General features: G+C 62.4%; 4 protein-coding genes across 5 annotated transcripts; 1 reads left to right on the top strand and 3 right to left on the bottom strand.

Moving 5' to 3' along the window:
- Window positions 1-521: 521 nt before the first annotated feature.
- On the top strand, window positions 522-1,780 carry NHP2 (NHP2 ribonucleoprotein). The gene is made up of 4 exons (XM_061360330.1): window positions 522-680; window positions 761-830; window positions 902-1,007; window positions 1,582-1,780. The coding sequence occupies exons 1-4, from the start codon at window positions 530-532 to the stop codon at window positions 1,705-1,707; spliced, it is 453 nt and encodes a 150-aa protein (XP_061216314.1). The 5' UTR covers window positions 522-529; the 3' UTR covers window positions 1,708-1,780.
- A 430-nt stretch (window positions 1,781-2,210) lies between these two features.
- Window positions 2,211-7,303, bottom strand: N4BP3 (NEDD4 binding protein 3). 2 transcript variants are annotated; one of them, XM_061360268.1, is made up of 5 exons: window positions 7,153-7,303; window positions 5,074-5,517; window positions 4,313-4,867; window positions 3,849-4,106; window positions 2,211-3,654 (listed from the first exon to the last, which is right to left on the bottom strand). In XM_061360268.1, the coding sequence occupies exons 2-5, from the start codon at window positions 5,485-5,487 to the stop codon at window positions 3,082-3,084; spliced, it is 1,800 nt and encodes a 599-aa protein (XP_061216252.1). In that variant the 5' UTR covers window positions 5,488-5,517; window positions 7,153-7,303; the 3' UTR covers window positions 2,211-3,081. The 2 variants fall into 2 exon arrangements, with proteins under 2 accessions (XP_061216252.1, XP_061216253.1); XM_061360269.1 differs by lacking the exon at window positions 7,153-7,303 and adding an exon at window positions 6,891-7,114.
- Window positions 7,304-11,734: 4,431 nt separating this feature from the next.
- B4GALT7 (beta-1,4-galactosyltransferase 7) lies at window positions 11,735-14,441 on the bottom strand. Its single transcript, XM_061360267.1, has 6 exons — window positions 14,330-14,441; window positions 13,896-14,219; window positions 13,040-13,265; window positions 12,694-12,777; window positions 12,410-12,514; window positions 11,735-12,229 (listed from the first exon to the last, which is right to left on the bottom strand). The coding sequence occupies exons 1-6, from the start codon at window positions 14,374-14,376 to the stop codon at window positions 12,074-12,076; spliced, it is 942 nt and encodes a 313-aa protein (XP_061216251.1). The 5' UTR covers window positions 14,377-14,441; the 3' UTR covers window positions 11,735-12,073.
- A 272-nt stretch (window positions 14,442-14,713) lies between these two features.
- On the bottom strand, window positions 14,714-18,316 carry LMAN2 (lectin, mannose binding 2). Its single transcript, XM_061360266.1, has 8 exons — window positions 18,139-18,316; window positions 17,941-18,059; window positions 17,730-17,847; window positions 17,389-17,468; window positions 16,119-16,280; window positions 15,798-15,912; window positions 15,354-15,473; window positions 14,714-15,215 (listed from the first exon to the last, which is right to left on the bottom strand). Exons 1-8 carry the CDS (start codon window positions 18,278-18,280, stop codon window positions 15,055-15,057), a joined length of 1,017 nt encoding a protein of 338 aa, XP_061216250.1. The 5' UTR covers window positions 18,281-18,316; the 3' UTR covers window positions 14,714-15,054.
- Between the last annotated feature and the right edge of the window lie 80 nt (window positions 18,317-18,396).

Here is an 18,396-nt window from a genome sequence, read left to right as displayed (position 1 = left end):
TTGATGGGAAGAAGAACAAAATGGGGCACGGAAGGGGCCTCCTTTCTCCCCTGGTAAAAGCAGCAGCGCAGCCCTGCAGTGGGAAATAGATTCCCTGGGATGACAAAAAGAAGGGAGGGGAGAAAATCCTCTTTGTGACGAGCTGGGATGCGGCAGGCGCAGCCCTCTGCAGTGCGCACCCAGGGCGCATAGGGACTGCTCCGTTCCGCTGCTTTCCCTGAGCGTTTGGGGCTGGGCGGGGCTGGGGTTGGGGCTGGGGCTGGGGCTGGGGCTGGGCGCTGCCGCCCCGCGCACCGGAGCCCAGTAAAGGCCCGTGTAGAAAACGCGTCTCCGACAGCTGGGCAGGGGGAGCGGGGGAAGCCCGGCGAGGCGGCCGCGGGGCTGGGAAAGGGCCGCTCGCCATTGGCTGGCGCGGTGGGCGGGCAGTGCTTGAGGGGCTGCCGATTGGCTGGCGGAGAGGTGTGAAGCTGTCACTCTCGCCTGCCGTGCCGTGCGTGCACCGGAAGCGGAAGCTCTCGGCGGCGCGGCAATGGCGCGGGAGAAGGAGGCGGAGGGGGCGACGGAGGCCGAGGGGACGCCCGAGCTCTCGTATCGGGAGCAGCTCGACTTCCTGAACCCCATCGCACGGCCGCTCGCCTCCCGCAAGCTGACGCGCAAGCTCTACAAGTGTATCAGGAAAGGTCTGGCCGGCACCGGGGCATGGCAGCGGTGGGCCTGGGCAGTGGCGGCGCAGCCCCCTCACGGTGTGATTCTCTTACAGCGGCCAAGCACAAGCAAATCCGTCGCGGTGTAAAGGAGGTCCAGAAGTTCATCAACAAGGGGGAGAAGGGGTAAGCGCTGTCCCGACCCCCCTGCCTCAGCCTCTTCCCGGCGCGGTGGTTGACACGGGTTTTCCCCGCAGGATCACGGTGCTGGCCGGCGACACGCAGCCTATCGATGTGTACTGCCACATTCCCATCATGTGCGAGGACAGGAGCCTCCCCTATGCATACGTCCCCTCCAAGTCGGTAAGGGTCTGGGGCTGTGCAGCCTGGAGCAGCCTTCCTGGAGAGGCACAGATTGGTGCCCGCGTAATGCAGCTGGTCCTCGTCCATGGCCAGGGGATGGGAGTGTTCCGACGTGGGACCACAGAGCTGTTTGCCGTGATTGTGTCCCTGCAGCTGTGAGGGACAGGAGCTCTGGGACCCGTTTTCCCCTTTAGTTACGAGCTGGTACCTGCCTGCTCCCAGGAACAAGCACTGGCCCAGTGGTGTGATGTGCATTCCTGGGAAGGGGTAGTGTAACATGCTTCCCCTATATGCTGGAGCCTTTAGGATGTTGTCCCCAGTGCAGGCAGCTCCACAGTCCCTGGCTCCCATGCTGGAGAAGGAGCGTGGAGTGTGCAGCAGGTCCAGTGCCGTGCCACATTCCGGGATGCAGGAGATGAGCTGGGAAAATGGCCCAGCAGGACTCCAGAGGGGCTGGGAGACTTCTTCCTTGCATTGGACCAGGGTGTGAAGTGTGTCTGCCAAAGGCTGGGCCTCACCTTGGGGAGGATCCCGGTGCCCCTCAGCCCCCCCACAACCTCTCTCTGTCCCGCAGGACCTGGGGGCCGCAGCTGGCTCAAAGCGCCCGACCTGCGTGATCATGATCAAGCCACATGAGGAGTACCAGGAGACCTATGATGAGTGCCTGCAGGAGGTGGAGGGGCTTCCCCTCCCACTGTGAAGAGCCGGGGTGCGTTGTGCAGCTCCGAACCCCCCCTTTTTTTGGGGAGGCGGCTGCGGGAGTTGGGGGGGGGAAGGGGTGGGCGTTTTGGGGTTGAATAAAGATTATTTGTGGGGTTTGTAGAATGCGGTCCCAGTATTCTGTTACGGGGTAGGGGGAGCATACGGCTGGGGGCCGCCGAGCCGCCAGGGGGCGTCCGGTTGAGGTATGCGGTGCAGCCCATTACCAGGCGGGAGCGGGGGGAGGCCTGGCTGGGTTAAACCATCCCGGTGGAGGGGGCCGAAGCCTGTCTGCCGGGCCCAGCCGGTCGCGCAGGCCCCGGCCCGGCTCTGACTCAGCCCCGGTTGACGCCCCGACTGGTACCGCCGGCCCCGGGCCGCCGCCTCTCCCCCTGTGGCGGCTGCCTGGCAGCCCCAGAGGGCGGCGGCCCCGCTGACCCTCCCCGAGCACTGCAGGCCCCGGATCGGTTCCTGTCGCCGCACCCGAGGAAAGCAAGGGCAGGACAGAATGGAATCGGGTTTATTGCAGGAAAGGCCGAGGAGAGCTAGGCCCGGCCGGCCCATGGCTCCACGGTTACAGGCTCAGAGCAGGGCTCCTTCCAGCTCCCCATCAGCTGCTCTGGGAGGGGGGGTTGTGGGGGCTCCCCAGCGCGGGGAGCATCACTGCCCACATGCCCCCCCAACCATATCCCATCTCCCGGTGTGTCAGGGCACCAGGTTCCCATCCCTCCTCACACAAGGCACTCACTCCTCTCAGCTCAAGGGATTCCTGCAGGGAAGTCGCATTAACCACCCTCCACTGCAGAGTACCCCAGTACCGGTGACATGGAAAGCACCAGCTGAGCACCAGCACTTTCAGGCTTCTCTCCTCTGCTTTCCTAATGGCACCAACACAGCCCAGTGCAGGAACAGGGCACTGCCAGCACCAGGACCCTGCTGACAGGGCAACCACTGAGCAGCAGCTGGGACCTTCACAGCGAGGCAGTGGGGCTGGGGACACAGCTTGAGCTTCTCATTAGCAAGATATTAAGTTACGGGTTGTAGGGAACAGGGGGCACAGAGCAGGAGAGACAGGGAATGTCTCACAGGGCGCTTGGTTTCTGCCCCTATGGCAGAAGGGAGCACAGGGCAAACGCTCCTGGAGCCAGAGTACGGGGCACATGCAAGACCCCCACCCTGGCATAGGTGACCCCCCCATCTCCAGAGACACCCCCAGAAGGGCCTGAAGCACTGCAAGAAGGAAAAGCTCCCTTGTCACGAACAGTCCTTCCCCCCAGGGCAGCGCTGGGCGACTGGTCCTTGTGCAGACCCTGAGACCGTCCCGTTGCAGCAGCACAAGACCTTCCCCCATCACAGTCCCACCAGCATCCCACCACTAGATCTTTGAGGACTCCACACGCTCGATCCACGGCGAGTCGGCCCCGAGATCCCTGGGCTCCGACCGCAGCTGCCGCAGCTCCCGCTCCAGCGCCTGGCTCCGGTGGTACATCTCCATGTAGCTGGCCTGGAGTTCCCGCTGGTACCGCAGCACCTTCTCCTTCTCCTCCTGCCAGGTTTTCCTCTCCAGCTCAAAGTTCACAGCCTGCAGCTGGCCCTGGCGCCGCTCCCGCAGCAGCTCTGCCCACAGCCATTCCACCTGACGCTCCAGGGGCTCCGTCGTGTCGCTGTGAAGGCCCCGGCACTTGGAGTCATCAGTTTCGCAGCCAGGGAAGTCCTGGCACGACGGCATGGGATCATCACCCAGTGGCAGTGTGGCGCTGGGCTCTGGAGTGCTCTGGAAGGAGTCTGCCAGTTGTGCCAGCTGGGAGTCCCTGGCCTGGACCTCCGCCTTGGCCTCCCGCAGCTGCGTCTTGAGGCTGAAGATCTCACCCAGCTTCTGAGCCATCTCCTCCTGGGTGTCCCGGAGCTGCTGCTTCAGCAGGGAGATCTCTGCTGCCTTCTGGCACACCTACAGGGCGCAGGGGAGCAGTGAGGAAGGGCTGGGGGAGCAGGACCCTGGGTTGTCACCACAGCATCCCTGGGGGACCACGAGCACCACACCTGGCTTGTCCCTGTTCCATGGCCATGAGTGACACCAGAACATTGAACCACTGTGCCCCTCCAGCCCCACAACCAGGAGGGTGCAACAGGAAAGGGACTCACCTCCCACTTGGTCTCCTCCAGCTTGGGGCTGACGCGCTCGCCCTGTGCCTGCCGAAGCTTGGACTCCTCACACTGGCACTGCTGCATGCTCAGCTCCTCCTGCAGCCGCTTCTTCTCCTGCTGCGCCTTGTAGAGCTGCAGCTGCAGCGCCCGCTGCCCGCGCTGCGCCTGCTGCGTCACCTGCTGCAGCCGCGCCATGTACATCTGCTTCAGATCCTCCAGCTCGTCCAGCCACAGCCGCTGCTTGTCCTCAAACGCCTGCCAACACAGGTTGATGCTTGTGAGGATCCATAGTCTGCTCTGTGCAGGGCAGCCCCAGAAGGTCCCGTGATGTTGGGTCCTCCCATGCTCGGATATTCCATCACTCACCATGGCAGGACACCAGCTCCTTCACCTCCCCTTCCACCCAGACACCGCTGCCCCTAACCCCCACCCAGGGTACCCAGCACAGCCCCACAGCTCACCTGCGTGAAGGGGTCTTCGGTCTCGCTAAGGCTCCTCTTGAGCTGCCGCAGCTCTCCTCCTGTCTCCTGCAGCCGGTCCTCCAGTTGCTTCACCGCATCCTCCAGTGAGTAGGTGAACTCATAGGGGGGCGGGGGCTCGCCAGGGCTCTGCAGCCGGCTCAGCGTGGCCATGCTTTTGCAGGACAGGGGCACCTTCTCAGAGACCAAGGGGTCCCTGGGGCTCCGAGAAACCCTGTCCAAGGAGCCCCCGATGTGGTTTATGTGGCCCATGGAGGCGCTGAACTGGCTCTGGGCAGGCTTGAGGCGGGAGCCATAGGAAGGGAAGCTCTGGATGGAGTTGTGGCTGGAGTCGGAGGCCTCATCCAGGCTGATGGCATGGAGCAGGTGGGTGCGGAGTGGGCCGTGCTGTGAGGCTGCTGTGCTGCTCTGCGACAGCAGCGTGTGCAGGCTCCCATTGCTCTTGGACAGCTTCTGCCCCTTGGATGAGGACAGGCCCTGCATGGAGACCAGCCCTTTGCCAGCCACCGCTTTGAAGGCTGAGGGCCTGATACGGCACTGAAAAACAAGAGCAAGGTCAGGAGGAGCCCACCAGCACACACAGGCACCCAGAGCCAGGGAGAATCTGCTTGCTCCCAGCCCCATATCCCTGGACATCCTCAAATCACCATGTCCCATCCAGGGCACAGACCATTGTGCTGCAGCCCCATCCTCCCACAGAACAAGACTTATTTCGGGGCCCAGCATGGCACCCACAGCCTCACCTTGTCGAATCGGCCCCTCTCAGGCAGGGAGCTCTTGGAGAAGTCAGCCCCACGGTGGTGCTCCCGGGAGCAGCGCTCAGGGGACCGGTTCTCACGGTCACTCTCGTAGTCCCGCTTGTAGCAGGCGCTCGACATCTGGTGCTTCCGCTCCGACCGCGTCTCCTTCTTGGCCCCATGCAGGTAGCCAAAGAGCTCCCGCTGGCTCGGCCCCTTCCGCAGCAAGCCATCAGGCTGACGAAGCCCCCGTGAGCCCCCCATTGGGGCCCGCAGCTCCAGGGGGGACAGATCCTGCTTCTCCACCAGGCTGCCCACGCTTCCCATGCTGCCAACAACGCAGACGGGCTCCGAGGAGAGGTAGGTGCAGAGGATGCGGGTGTCGGGCTCACAGGTCACAGGACCCTGTGCTGCTGCCATGGAGGATTAGAGGAAAGCCCAGTACCAGCACTGCCGAAGGAGAGACAAAGTCAGCAATGCCAGGAGCCCGGGACTTCAACCCCCCTCGTGCCGCCCTTCCCAACTGGCACCCAGCGCCAACCCAGTGCTGGGAGGGTCCTGCCAGGCCCTGGGGGACCCAGGTGAGCCGGGTGCCAGTGCACAGCACACACCGGGGCAGGGGCTCCCCCCGATGCCCCCCCACATTGGAGCGCTTCCCTCCCACACCCAGCCCCACCTCCCGCCTGCGGACGGGGCCGCCACCAGAACAGGCACCTGCCGCCCAGGCGAGTTTGGGAGCCGGCAGCACTCGCCCGGGCCTGGCGCCAGCCCCAGCCCCGCAGCACCGAGACACCCCACTGGGACCTCAGCGCCCGGTCACTCCCCAGAGACCTCCCCACAATGACCCTGGGGCCAAGACCCAGCCTGGCCTCCCCGGCGCACGCAGGGACACGCAGATCTCCCGCCCCACAGGGACACTTCCCGTACACCACACAGGGCGAGCTCCCAAGCCCTCCCCATGGCCCCCTCCATCCGCAGGCGCTCCCACCCCAGCACCGGGTGGGGACACGACGGCCTCAGCCCAGCTGCTGCGTGCGTGCTGGGGACCCCATGGCCGGACACAGTGGGAGGGCGGCGGGAAGGGGCAGGAAGAGGACGGGACAATGCAGCTTCCTGCGCAGGTGGCCGGGGGAGGAAGGATGCATGGATGACTTCGGCCTCGGCTCCCCCCCTCTGAGGGGGACAATGGCCCTCGCAGCCCTTTACGGGCAGCCCCGGTGCAGGGGACACAGTGAGTGTGGCAGGGGCGAGGCAGAGCCCCTCCACCCCGTGGCTCCCAGGCTCGCCGAGGGCTCGCAGGCCGGGTTACACCCAGGAAGCTGCCCTGGTTCTCAGCACCACACGCGGGTAAACAAACACCCCGCTTTTAATTGCTGCCACGCACAAACCTGTCTGACAGCTCCCGGCCTGCGCTGTCACCTCCCTCTGCGAGCCCAGCACCTGCTCCGGGCATCAGCACCCCATGAAGGGCAGCAGGGATGGACCTTCCGGGAGGATCGGGGCTCCCTGCGGAGCACGGGGATGGGGGACATGGATGTCCCCATGGAGGGACGCTCACAGCATCCAGCCCTTGGCACGGGCCGAGCCCCGCAGCAGCTCCTCCCGGCACAGGCGGCCGAGGAAGTAGGTCAGGCTGTGGGAGGTTTGGGAAACGCCGGGGGAGCCCGAAGGTGTCCTGCCTGCGGCGGGAAGGGCATCACCCCCCAGGCGGCAAAACACCGGTCCGGCCAGCCCGGCTCCTTCCCGGGGTGCCTGATGAGATCCGGTCCCAACCCCAGCCGTGCCCCCGTCCAGCCCTGCCCGTGCAGGAGCCGGCCACAAACCTTCTCCCATGGCCTCCGGCTGGGAACCGGGGGGCTGCGGGGTTCCCGCTCCCGCCCCGCCGCAGCCCCCCCTGCACCTCCCCGCAGCCCGCACCGAGCACGGCCGGAATTTCCGGCACGGAGAAGGCGGAGGGGGAGGTCGGGCCCCGGGGCCGGGCCCTGCCGAGCGCGCTGCAGTCCGGGACAAAGCCCCGCACGGCGGAGAGCACCGGAGCGCCCCGGGGGTCCCCGGGTGGGGGGGGCTCCCCGGGCCCGCACTCACCATGCCGGCGGCGCTGCGGTCCCGCTCGGCTCCTCTCGCCGCTCCTTCCCTCGCCGTGTTTGAACGCGCCCCTCGGCCGCGGCCGCGCGGGCAGCGGGCGGAGCCGGCACCGGCAAATCGCGGCACGGAGGCGGGCGGCGGCGGCGGCGGTGCGGGAAGGGGCGGGAGGAGGAAGAGGAGGAAAGGGGACGGCCCGGCCGTGCCCACCGGTGGGGCGGGGCGGGTCAGGGCGGTGTCCGGGGCGGGCTGGCTGCGGGCAGCTCCGAGCACCCGTTGGGGTGAGCCCCCTGCGAACTCCCTCGGTTCCAGCCCCGGGAGCGGCAGCAGCGGCTCCAGCCGGTCGCCGGTGGCCATCACCGTGGCTGGGCGGCTGGCAGGAGCAGGTTTCTCCGTCCCCTGGGCCACCAGGGTAGGGGAGAAGAATTTTGTCCACCCTCGATGGCTTCACCACGTCCCTGCGGGGGGCAGACGGGTCCCGTGGGACACTCTTTGCATCCTCCCCTTGCAGGAGAGCCCCTTGTGCTCCCAACACAGCACCCAGGGCTGGGCAGGGTCCACCAGAGGTGCCTGTGCTGCACAGCTCCATCCACGGGCCGTGCCATGCCATGGAGGCATGGAATAACCTCTGGGGAGCTGCCACCTGCCCCAGCGCCTGGCCTGGTGCCGGTGAGACACGACACGCTTCATCCCTCTAAATCAACCCTGCCGCATCCTGGCCGGGAGCCGGTTTCATCACTCGGCACCCCTGCAGCGTGCCAGGCACAGGGAGCAGGGAATCCCTGCACGGGGCAGAGCTGGTCACTGGGCATGCAGCCTCCTGGAGGAGTGGAGCACCTACAGCAGCCCCGCACAGTGCCCATCTCTCCCTGGGCAAGGACTGCACCCACTCTGTCCCCAGTTTGGGTACAGGACCCATGCATCCGGCATAAACCAGAGCCCCAGCACTGCCAGCTCCCCCACCACACACCAGAGTCCTTTCTGTGCTGCCAGTGCTCACCCACACACACACACTGTGCCCGGGCCCTGCTCACACGCTCACATTATCCTTGGTGCAGTGCCAAGGCATGCACCCGCTCCCTGCATCCCGGCCTCCCTGCTCCCCACAGCCCATTTTCACTGCCCAGCCGCACACCGGAGTGGCAGCTCGTGGCTTCTGAACTGGGACCCAATGCAATGGTGGTATTTCCCATCCTTCAGAGCTCAGCTATGAATGGGGCACCCCTAGCAACCCGTGGGAACAGGGACATGCTGCAGGGGCGTGTAACAGCATCCCACCGGGGCCTTGGACCGGGCAGGCTGCGGTGATGCGAGGCTGACTTCAGCGGGTGCTGGTCACAGTCGCACCCCTCCCTCCCTCCTGTCTGCCCCGTTTCCTGTCTCCACTGTGGGCTCCATTCCACCTGCATGTCTCCCGGTGCTAGCAGCTCCCACAGTGCCCCAAGGCTCATCCCTGCCTGGGACATTGTGACAGCCAGGGATGCTGAGATGTTCCTGCCTCCCATTGGCTTTTCCCTAGCCCACTCTCCCTGCTCCCTTCAGCCCTCAGTCCCTTTACATCACGATACTACAGCAAGTCCATGTGGCAGCCAGCAAACAGCTCTGGGAACCACTCGGTTCAAGCAACCTGCCAATAAAAGCCAACCAAACGCAGTAGCCCCCCTGCAGCCTCACTGATGGCAATTTGGGCCGCAGAAGGGGGCTCGCAAAGGGGCAGGCCTGGGACTCTGTGGGATCTCTCTGCTCCTGAGTACCCTGACCCGCACCTCGGGGTTGCTGAGAGCATGGGAGCACCAGGAGGCCTCCAGCTCAGCGCCGTGGGGCTCCAGGGACAGCAGGCAGGGTGCTATCCACTTGCACAAAGGCGATGGGGAAAAACCTCATCCCCTCCTGCTGGGCTATTGCTAATACCAAAGTGCGTAGGGGGGGTGAAACAGAGCCGAGCGACCTCGGAGTCACATTCAGAGCTATAAAAGGAAGCTGGGTCTCCAGCACGGTGCCTCTTCCACAAAAGCAAGCAGAGGATGAGGGGGCTGCGAGCAGAGCTGAGAAATAGCTGCCAGGCAGCGGGAGAGAAGCCTTTAGCGCTGAGCGAAGTGCGAGGGGCACATATGTTCTCTGTTTCTGCACATCGATGTCTTCATGAAACCTGCCTGAAACTGTGTCAGCTATTTTGAATGGTGCAGATAAATACTTTGATCTGCCTCCGCCAGCCCTGGCTGCAGTTCAGGCGCCAGTAAGCGCCTGCAATACAGGTGGTCAATTCCAAACCCTGCACATTGGAGACACTGGACCAGCATCTCCATCCAACCACACTGAGGGACATGACGGGTCCTGGGGACACGTCTGGAGCCACGCGCTGTGTCCGAGCCCATCTGAAATGCTCATGCCAGATAGCACTGTTCCTCTGGGGCTGCCAGGCTGCAGAGGCTGTTGTTGGGAGCTCTTTGGTAGAGCATCCCCAGCGTGTCCTCACCCTGGGGCAAGGACATCCCCTGAGGCTGGGTCTGTCTGTGCCTTGGATGATGCAAAGCAGCATGGCCTGATCCTTATGACCGTGCACCACGGCCTCAATCCTTTCATCAGGAGGCCTTTCCTCTCACACCTCAGTCCACAGGGCTATGGACTCCTCACCCAGCTCCAGAGCAGCATGGAGAGCAGACAGCTCACAATCCCTCCAGACGCTCCTCTCTCATCCTGCTGCCCCTACACAGTACACAAACCCCACTTGCTTGGCTCTGATGCTTTTGCCTCCCTTATCCCAGTGCTCCTCACCGGAGGTGCCACGTCCCTGGGGCCGCTCATCTTCCTGGGATGGCAACAGCTTCTGTCTGGGGACATCTGCAGGCACCCGGCAAAGCAACTGCTCCAGGAAGTGCCAGGCAGGGGACCAGGATGGAAGGGGCCAGGAAATGCAGAGGGCCTGGTGCCAGCACTGGAGACGGGGCTGAACGGAGGGGTACCGGCTGCTCGGCTGGGTCTGCCCAGCTTGAGGAGGCAGCAGAACCCCACACGCATGCCAAGACCTCAAAGACAATGTATGGCACCATCTGTGAGCCAGCCCAGCACCCTCCACTGCTGAGCAGCACAGCACCATCTCACCCAGCAGGCGGCCAGGCCAGGCTGGTGACAGAGGAGAGGAGCCCAGTGCTGGCAGGGACCTCCTTTGAGAGCTGGTGGGCATTTCTGCCACCATCAGCAGGTCAGGGTGAGCAGAAGCATCCTAGAGGTCACAGCGCCTGTTTGGTCCCAGCATGAGTGGATATGGACTACGTGCTGCTCCACGGTGCTGCTCCTGCCTGGGACTTGTGAGCTGGCTCCTGAGCAGGGCATGTGGGCCCCCACATCCATCCCTCCCAACTCTTCACATCCCACTTCCCAGCAAAAGGTGCTGGTGTGGCTGATTTCTACCAAACTCGAGTAACTGCCAGCACCCAGTGCCCTTCCTCACCCACTGGCACCTTCCCAGCTTTCCCACTGCCTAGGTCCAGCACTGCAGCTTGTTCCCAGCAGCCACAAGAGGACACTCGCCTCCTCCTCTTCTTCACTTCCTCCTCATGTCTCCTGCCCCAGGGCACTCTCCCAGCACACAGCATCAGTGCTTCTGCCACCTCCCACGGCTGCTCTTGCTCTGGCAGCAGCAGGTCAGAGACCCAGGGTTTGCAGGGCGCATCTGCCCAGCCACCCCCTGCTCACCAGCACCCCAGGGCTGACACAGCCTTTTCCCTAGGCACCTTCCCCAACCCACTCACTGGCCCAGGCAAGCCACATCCACAGTGAGGTGCTTGAGCCCACAGCAGAGCCCTCGCAGGCCCTGCCAGCAGTGGGGGACCAGCATTTGATACCCTCAGCAGGTGAATACCCCCCAACCCTGCTGGAAGAGGCAGCCCGGGCCCTTGTCCTGCCACAGCATGGGAGAAACCAGGCTGGCAGCAGTGAGATCTGCAGCCCGGGCCCCACACAGCCTTGCCTCTCTCTCAACCTAAACCCCTGTTCCCACATCTGAGGGAGCATTCCAGCTCCTGCCTCATCCAGGGAAGCTCTTGTTCCCTTTGACTCAGGCAGGTTAGGGGCAACTGTCCCAAGTCCTGCCCTTCACCCACACCATCATCCCAGCTCCACCAGCACTGCGGTGAGCCTGGCAGCGACCCCTTCCCAGGGTACCTCATACAGGGCCAGAGCAGATCCAGTTTCCCACAGCACTTCTGGGGGGACATCAGGTTCTCCAATGCCCCCAGAAAGGCTGAGGCAGCACATGCCACAGAAGGCAGGCAAGGAAGGGAACAGCTTGGCCAGAGCTCTCCTCCTCACCCCTCTGAAGTCCTGGGTTACCTCAACCACTGACATCCAGCAGAGCTGAGGATGCTGGGGCTCAGGGAAGAGCACAACCGCTTCCTGCAATGAAGTGACCACAGCACAGCCCTGGAGGTACCTGGCAGCTGAAACACAGGCACCACCTCACTTGAAGCCCGTTTTGGACTGGGTTGGATTGCAAACCAGAGCAGCTCACCTGTCCAGCTGGAGCATAGCTGGAGCCAAGCCAGAAATGGGTGCGCTGAAGCCAGTAAGGTGAAGGGAGCAGGAAAAAGGAGCAGCAGGGCACAGCCCAGGGCACTCAAAACACACAGGTGCCCTAATAGTTCTTTATTGTCCTCTGAGCTGGGTGGCAGCTCAGCCATGTCCAGAGCAGGAAAAACAGCCTCCTGCACCTGCCCTGCGAGGCAGCACCCGTGTCCGCAGCAATGCCACCGAGTCCCGCTCTCAGCCTCTTCTGTCAGGCCCAGCAAAGCCCGGTTCTTGGCCTTTTCTGTTCCTCTGCATCTCGCCAGCACCGCCACGATCAGCCGCTGCAAAGACCCTGCTTTGTCCCAGCAGCTGGGCAGCAGCCCTGACACGTCGGCTCAAGCACAGTCACGCAACTGGCTCAGCCAGATGTGCACCAAGGGGTCTCGTTTGTGTCACAGTCCAACAAGACATTAAGGACGGTGCAAGGGGCTCCTGCCACACTCAGAGCTGTCCGTGACTCGATCTGGTACCTCACATTGTTCAGTCCTCCCTTCCGATCCACCTTAAACTGTTCCTGAGGAAGACAGAGACCATTCACCCCATGCTGGCTTCCAGCAGAGGGGGAAGCACCCAGAGCCTGGGCAGGAAACACAGAGCTAGCAGGGGAGGACATGAGCAAGGAGAGCTCAGAGCACACGGTGATCGCAACCTGCATCTCCTGTGGCTCCCCTCGAGCAAAGGTCTCACATCTCACCTGCTTCTGTGCAGCAATACGCTTCTGGTCTCTCTTCCTCCAGGCTGGGTCATGCAGGTGCTGGAAAGTCTCATACCCAGTTGTGATTCCAGAGGGACGGCGAACCTGGAAGAGAACAGAGCTTGTGTAAAGCTGCTAGAAAACTTGCTGTGCCTGCTACTGGAGTGCGAAGCGCTGAAGGGCTGCTTCCCCAGGCCCCTACCTGAGCAGCTACAGCTGGGGACCCGAAGGGGAAACAAGGAGAAGGGCAGTTTCAACCTAGGAGGGCACAGAGCACCACTCACCTGGAGACCAGCTCCTTTGATACGTCGATAGAACTCATCATCCTCCCGTCCCCAGCCCCAGAAGCGGTTGGACATGCCATTGCACTGGAATGAGAGGGGTACTGAGGTCCTGTCCAGCACAACTCCACACAACACAGTGGAGCAGACACCAGCATCCCAAACTCTGAGCACCAGTGCAGCCTCCCAACCCTAGTCTGTAAGCAGCTCACACTGCAGGCTCTGTCCCCAAACACGGTGACTCATTTCCCCCATCCCAACTGTAGAGCACACAATGTAGGACCATCCACCACGACAGCATCATAGCTTTTGCCCCAGCCTGGCCGTGATGTCCCACTTGTGCACTCACCATCTCATAGTGCTGCTTGGTGAGCAGCAGGATGCCACCCACATAGGTCTTATAGTGATAGAGCGGGTGCAGCTCCGGGGATGCCACGTGGAAGGGTCCTGCCTCCGGGAAGCTGTAGTCCAGCTGCTCGTTGAGGGGCAGAAGATCAACATCGTGCATCGCAATGTAGTCGGTGTCGTTGCCACTCTCCAGGAAGCCCACATTGATCAGGGATGCTCTGTTAAACCTGCCGCAGACAGAGACTCTCAGCAGCATGCACAGCTACCACCATCCCTTCACATCCCTCTCCTGTACTCCTCAATGCTGAATGTCCAACTGGTCCCCCAACAGGACACACATACAGTGCTCCCTGCCTCCGCGGCACTGGGTGCCTGTCCTGAAGCTTACGCTGAGCCTCACAGTGACACGCAGAGGTTTGACCACTGCACACCCCAAGGGGCCATAGCAAGCTCCATTCTGCCCAAGGCCAGCTGGGGAGCTCCACAGCACCCACTGCAGTTGCAGGCAGGTACCAAGTGGTGAGCAGGGGCCACGTGGCGGGGCTCCCAAGGACCCTATGGCGTTTCTGTTGCTTTCAGCATCCCCAGATATTTACTGCTATAGACAGTGACACTAGGGAACAAGCTGATGTCTGGGGTAGATAATTCTCTTCTTGCTCAGGAAGAGAAAAGCAAAACACCAGTTCATTCTCTGTAAGCTCTAGAGTGAGTACATCTGGGGAGAGCATCTCTCCCCAGGTCCTACACTTCACACTGCCAGAAGCAAGTGGGAGGCACCTCGGTGCTCATGGTGGGGCTGGGTTTGGAAGGGGGTTCCCCTCACCCCCTTTTCTCGCTGTGGCGAGGGGACACGTTACCTGAAATGATCCACCTGGTTGAGGATGAAGATGTGATGGCGGATCCTCTTGGTGCTCAGGAACCGGTGCATGTAGGGCACAAACGTCAGCAGCTCCTCGAAGCGCTCCCGGAAGGGGACGAGCAGCGCCAGGCGATGGGGACCCCACGACGGCTCATCCTCCACCGGCGGGAGCGGGGCCTGGGGCGGGCAGGCCTGCAGGGGAGCCCCCCGGCTCTGCCCAGCGCCGGGGGCCGGCCCCTCTCCCGAGCAGCTGAGCTGGAGCCAGAGCAGCGAGGCGAAGCCCAGGAGCAGCGCCAGGCAGAACAACGGGAACACGGAGAACCTGCCGGGCAGCAGCGGGGCCTGGGTCACAACGCGAGCGGATGTCAGCGGCCGCCGGGACCCCCCCACCCCTGGGGCTCCCCGTCCCCGTCCCCGCCCCGCTCTGCTCACCCGCCGCCGCGCAGGCGGAGCGCGGCCCTGCGGCGGGCCGGGCCCATGGCTCTCGCCCGGCCCCGGCCCCGGCGCCGCCGCGGGACACGCTGGCTGCACCCGCCGCTCCCACCCGGAAACGCGGCCCGGCTCCGACGTTCCGCCCCGCTCCCTTCCGCCCGGCGCCTGCGGGGACACGCACCCGCCCCCTCCGGCGGGCACCGCGCCGCAGCCCTGCAGGATACCCCCCGCTTCCTCCGTGTCACCCCCCGGAGCCGCCGGGGAGCACCCCTCGGGTCAACCCCACACCCAGCTGGAACCACCCCAATGGACGCCTCCCAGACTTTCAACCCCACTGCAGCAGGGCCCCCTCTTTCCCACCCCATACAAAGCCAGAGCCGCAGCTGGTGTCAGTCCTTTAATGCCCCTCTCGCAGCCCCCTCCCACAGCCCTCACATTCACACCCAGCACGGCAGGTCCCATCCGGCAGATCTCATCGGGCAGGAGGAGCGCTGGAAAAACGGGGAGCGCCATCCAGGCTCCCGCAGAACAGCCCCAGGGTCCCAGCGGGCATCGTCCCCCTCGGTCCAACCCGGCAGCTGCCAAGTGCCAGGCAGGGGTTACAGCCAAACAGACAGATAAAAAATACTTCTGATGTAGCTCAGAAACAGCTTCTAGAAACCACAGATTTACAGCTCCCCATAGAAAAGATGGGTCTGGGTACAGGTCACGGCCCAGCTCTGATGCTAGTAGAAACGCTTATTCCGCTCCTGGCGTTTCTGGAAGACCACAGCTCCCACCACAGCGCAGATGATGATGCCCAGCAGCGCACAGAGCAGGAGCAGGAACACCTTCCAGCCTGTGAGAGGCCCGCTTCGGAAGTTCCCCGTTGGGTCATCCACATTGTCTGCAAGGGTAAGAACAGCTAGAGACACCAACCCAACCTTGGCTCCCGTGGAGTCTTGCACAGTGTCAGAGCTCTGATGCCTTCAAGAGTCCAGCCCCGATGTGCTCCAGTGAAGGTTTCTGAATCCCAGACACTTACCTTTGGGTGATTTAAGGAGGCTGACACTAGGCTCTATCTTGGTCCAGTCAACGGTCTCATCCTCTATGGGGTGCTCCACCATGAGCTGGAATAGCTTCATCGAGATAATGTCATGATTGTCTAGAAAACAACCATCAGCACCAAGCACTGTCAGGAGCTCTGAGAGACATCCACACACTCAGAACACCCCTAGCACCATGCTCCACCAGGTCCAGGCCTCCTTCCTTCCCAAGCCCCCCTCACACCCCAGGTGTCAAACTGCAGTTTGAGACAGCCCTTGGCCCAAAACACCTCCCTTCCCAGGCCACAGGTCCCTACCCAGTAGGCCTTCAAAAGAGCCTGGTGAACAATTTGAGGAAAGAAAGCTGTCAAAGCCATACAATGCACCCACAGCGCTGCCAGCCAGGCTCCAAACGTGTTCCTGCAAGCAAAGCCCCATCTCACCAGACAAATCTCCAGTGCCAGCAGAAGCACCAAAGAAGTAGCCGGTTGGCAGCTGCACCCCTGCAATGTCAATGCAGTTCTTCCATTCGTTCTTGTCTTCCACATCAGTCATCACCTGCAAGACCAGGGGAGCGTCACACCAGGAGTGGGTGCCACCACCTGGCACGCCTGCAGCTCTTTTGGAGCTGGACATGCAGGAGAGGCAGGCGGTTGAGCCTGGAAAACCATCTCCAGGTCACCTACCGACAGAGCAACACCTGCCCCTCAGCACTGCCCGGCTACCGCGCCTGAGACACCGTGAAGGCATCCACCACATCTCACCGTCAGGCGACCGCGGGAGTACCGGATGGCCAGGAAGGTGTCGTGGTTCTGGTTCCGCAGGTCAGCGGTGCACCCCGCCAGCTCCGTCCAGCGCCCGTCCTTGCTGTGGTCGTACGTCAGGGAGCCGTTGTTCACCATGGCAGATATGTAGGGGAACACACGCTGCGGGGAGGAGAGCGCCGCTGCCCTCAGCCTGCAGGAGCCTTGGGGCTGCAGACCAAGAGCCACCTTCCCCTGCCTGGTCAGAAACCTCAGTGAGAGCAGGATCTCAGCAAGGCACAGCAGCAGAGCCCCAGCTTTGCTGCACAGTCATGTGCAGAGGGCAGGACAATGAAATCAAGGCTCCTTTTCTATATAAAGCTGCTTCTAAACTGAGTGGGAGCATGTTCTGGCTACAGCTGAGCAGCCACTTCTGACCTTCTGTATCAAGACCCTGCAGAAGCCTACACCATGCCACACGTCCAGGGCAATGAGACCACCCCAAACCTGCAGAGTAAGCACCAGCCTGGGTAAGGATTACAAGAACAGAGCACAGGACCCAGAATGGGCAGAAATCTCACAAAAGCAGCATAAGCATGCTCAGGGCTTTGTAGCCAGCAGATGACACACACCAAGAAAGGTCAGCTGGAGGCAAGAAGTGACCTCCCAGCAAGCATCAAGACAACAGGGACATGGGTCATTTCCCAGTGCTTTGTGACTTAAATATCACGGTCTTGGTGCAACAGAGCTCACTTGCAGAATTATGTTTTCTGACTACCATGATGAGATCCACAAACACAGAGCAGGGCAGAAGTAAAGGACCACCAGCCCCATGGGACTGATCTGTATTTGGGCCACAGAGAATTTGGAGCAAAAAGCCTGGCCAGGAGTTTGTCTTTTAGACACCCAGGTTGCCAACAGAGAATAAAGCAAGAACAACGTGGAACAAGTAACCAAAGCACAGAGAACCTCAGGAAATTACAGTCAGGATTAATATACTCTTGGGCTGATTCCTCTAACTTTACTTAGTAGCTGGTGCATAGTTCACACCAGCCCTGTGCCACGCTCTCATGAGGAGGAGGAAAAGCTTTGGAAACATCTGTAGTCAAAACCAGCAGAAGATGGAGCAAGGACCTTCTTATTTCCATGTATAAACTCTTCCTTCTTCCAGCTCCCATGATAAGAAGAGCAGCCCACTCATGTAAGGAGAGGCTCTTCCTTGCTCTGGTCAGGAAGTACTTGGAGCACAAAGCCGCTGAGGAAACAGCCTCCTTGGCACTGATTGACTCACCTCTGTTGCTTCATCATTGGGATAGGTATCAAGGAAAATAGCCAGTCCGTGAAAGTTGTCCTTGCTGCCAAAGACAGGACCTAGAGCAGGGCAGAACATTGGAAACAAAAGGTTCCCAGACAGTTTCTACTCAGACTTTTCTACTGAAAAGAGCTGTATTAGCTCTTTATTGCCAGGCTGATGACCAAGGGTCTGAAGATGCAGAACACCCCATCCAATCTTATGAGACCAGACAGAGGGGAGCTCAAACACCCTCCCTGGTGGGAAACCCTCTGGGACAGCATACACGTGAGAGCTGACCTGGCTTCATCCCGGTGGGCAGCCCCGACTGTGGGCCATACCTGGCACCAGGCGCTCCTGCGTGTACCACAGCGCCAGGCCATCCCCGTGCAGGTTCTTCTTGCCGGCTCCATGGATCTTGAAGTGGACGTGGAGCTCCCAGTCCTTAAGGAAGCAGGGCTGTGCGGAGAGACCACCCAGCAGCCTCAGAGCCGGAACAGGAGAGGCGCTGGGGCCGCCCCCGCCCCCCTAGGGCTCCCCCTGGGCTCTCACCACGCGATTCCAGATGGAGCCCTCCCGGCTGCGCTCGTCGGGCGTCAGACGGACGTACTGGCTGGTGACCATGGTGCTGCCCTGGAAGTCCCACAGCGGCATCGCGGCGGAGCCCGCGCCTGCAAAGGGGCGGAGAGAGCGTGGCTCAGCCCGCGCCACCGCGGGGCGTCCGTCCCGTCCGCGCGGCCCCGCGCTCACCCTGATACGGCTTCATCAGCGAGTGCTCCCGCTTCAGGTGCTCGCTGTTGCCATCCGTGAGCTCGGCGGGCACCGGGGGCGGCCCGACCACCGACAGCAGCAGCGCCGCGGCCGCCAGCAGCTCGCCCGCACCGGCCGCCATGCTCCGCTTCCGCCTTCGGGGGCACCGCCCGCCGCCGCGCCCCCGGCCCCGCCCAGGAGCGGCAGGCCTCTCCACCAATGAGAAGCCCCTACACCACCGCGTTCCCGCCTCCGCGG

This window comes from Neopsephotus bourkii, unplaced genomic scaffold (genome assembly GCF_033783945.1).
Source record: "Neopsephotus bourkii isolate Nb327-2 ecotype Australia unplaced genomic scaffold, CSIRO-AGI_Nbou_v1 NB_1016, whole genome shotgun sequence".
NCBI lineage: Eukaryota > Metazoa > Chordata > Aves > Psittaciformes > Psittacidae > Neopsephotus > Neopsephotus bourkii.
The sequence above is the reverse complement of the archived record's forward strand: the minus strand, read 5'-3'. Positions and strand labels throughout refer to the sequence as shown.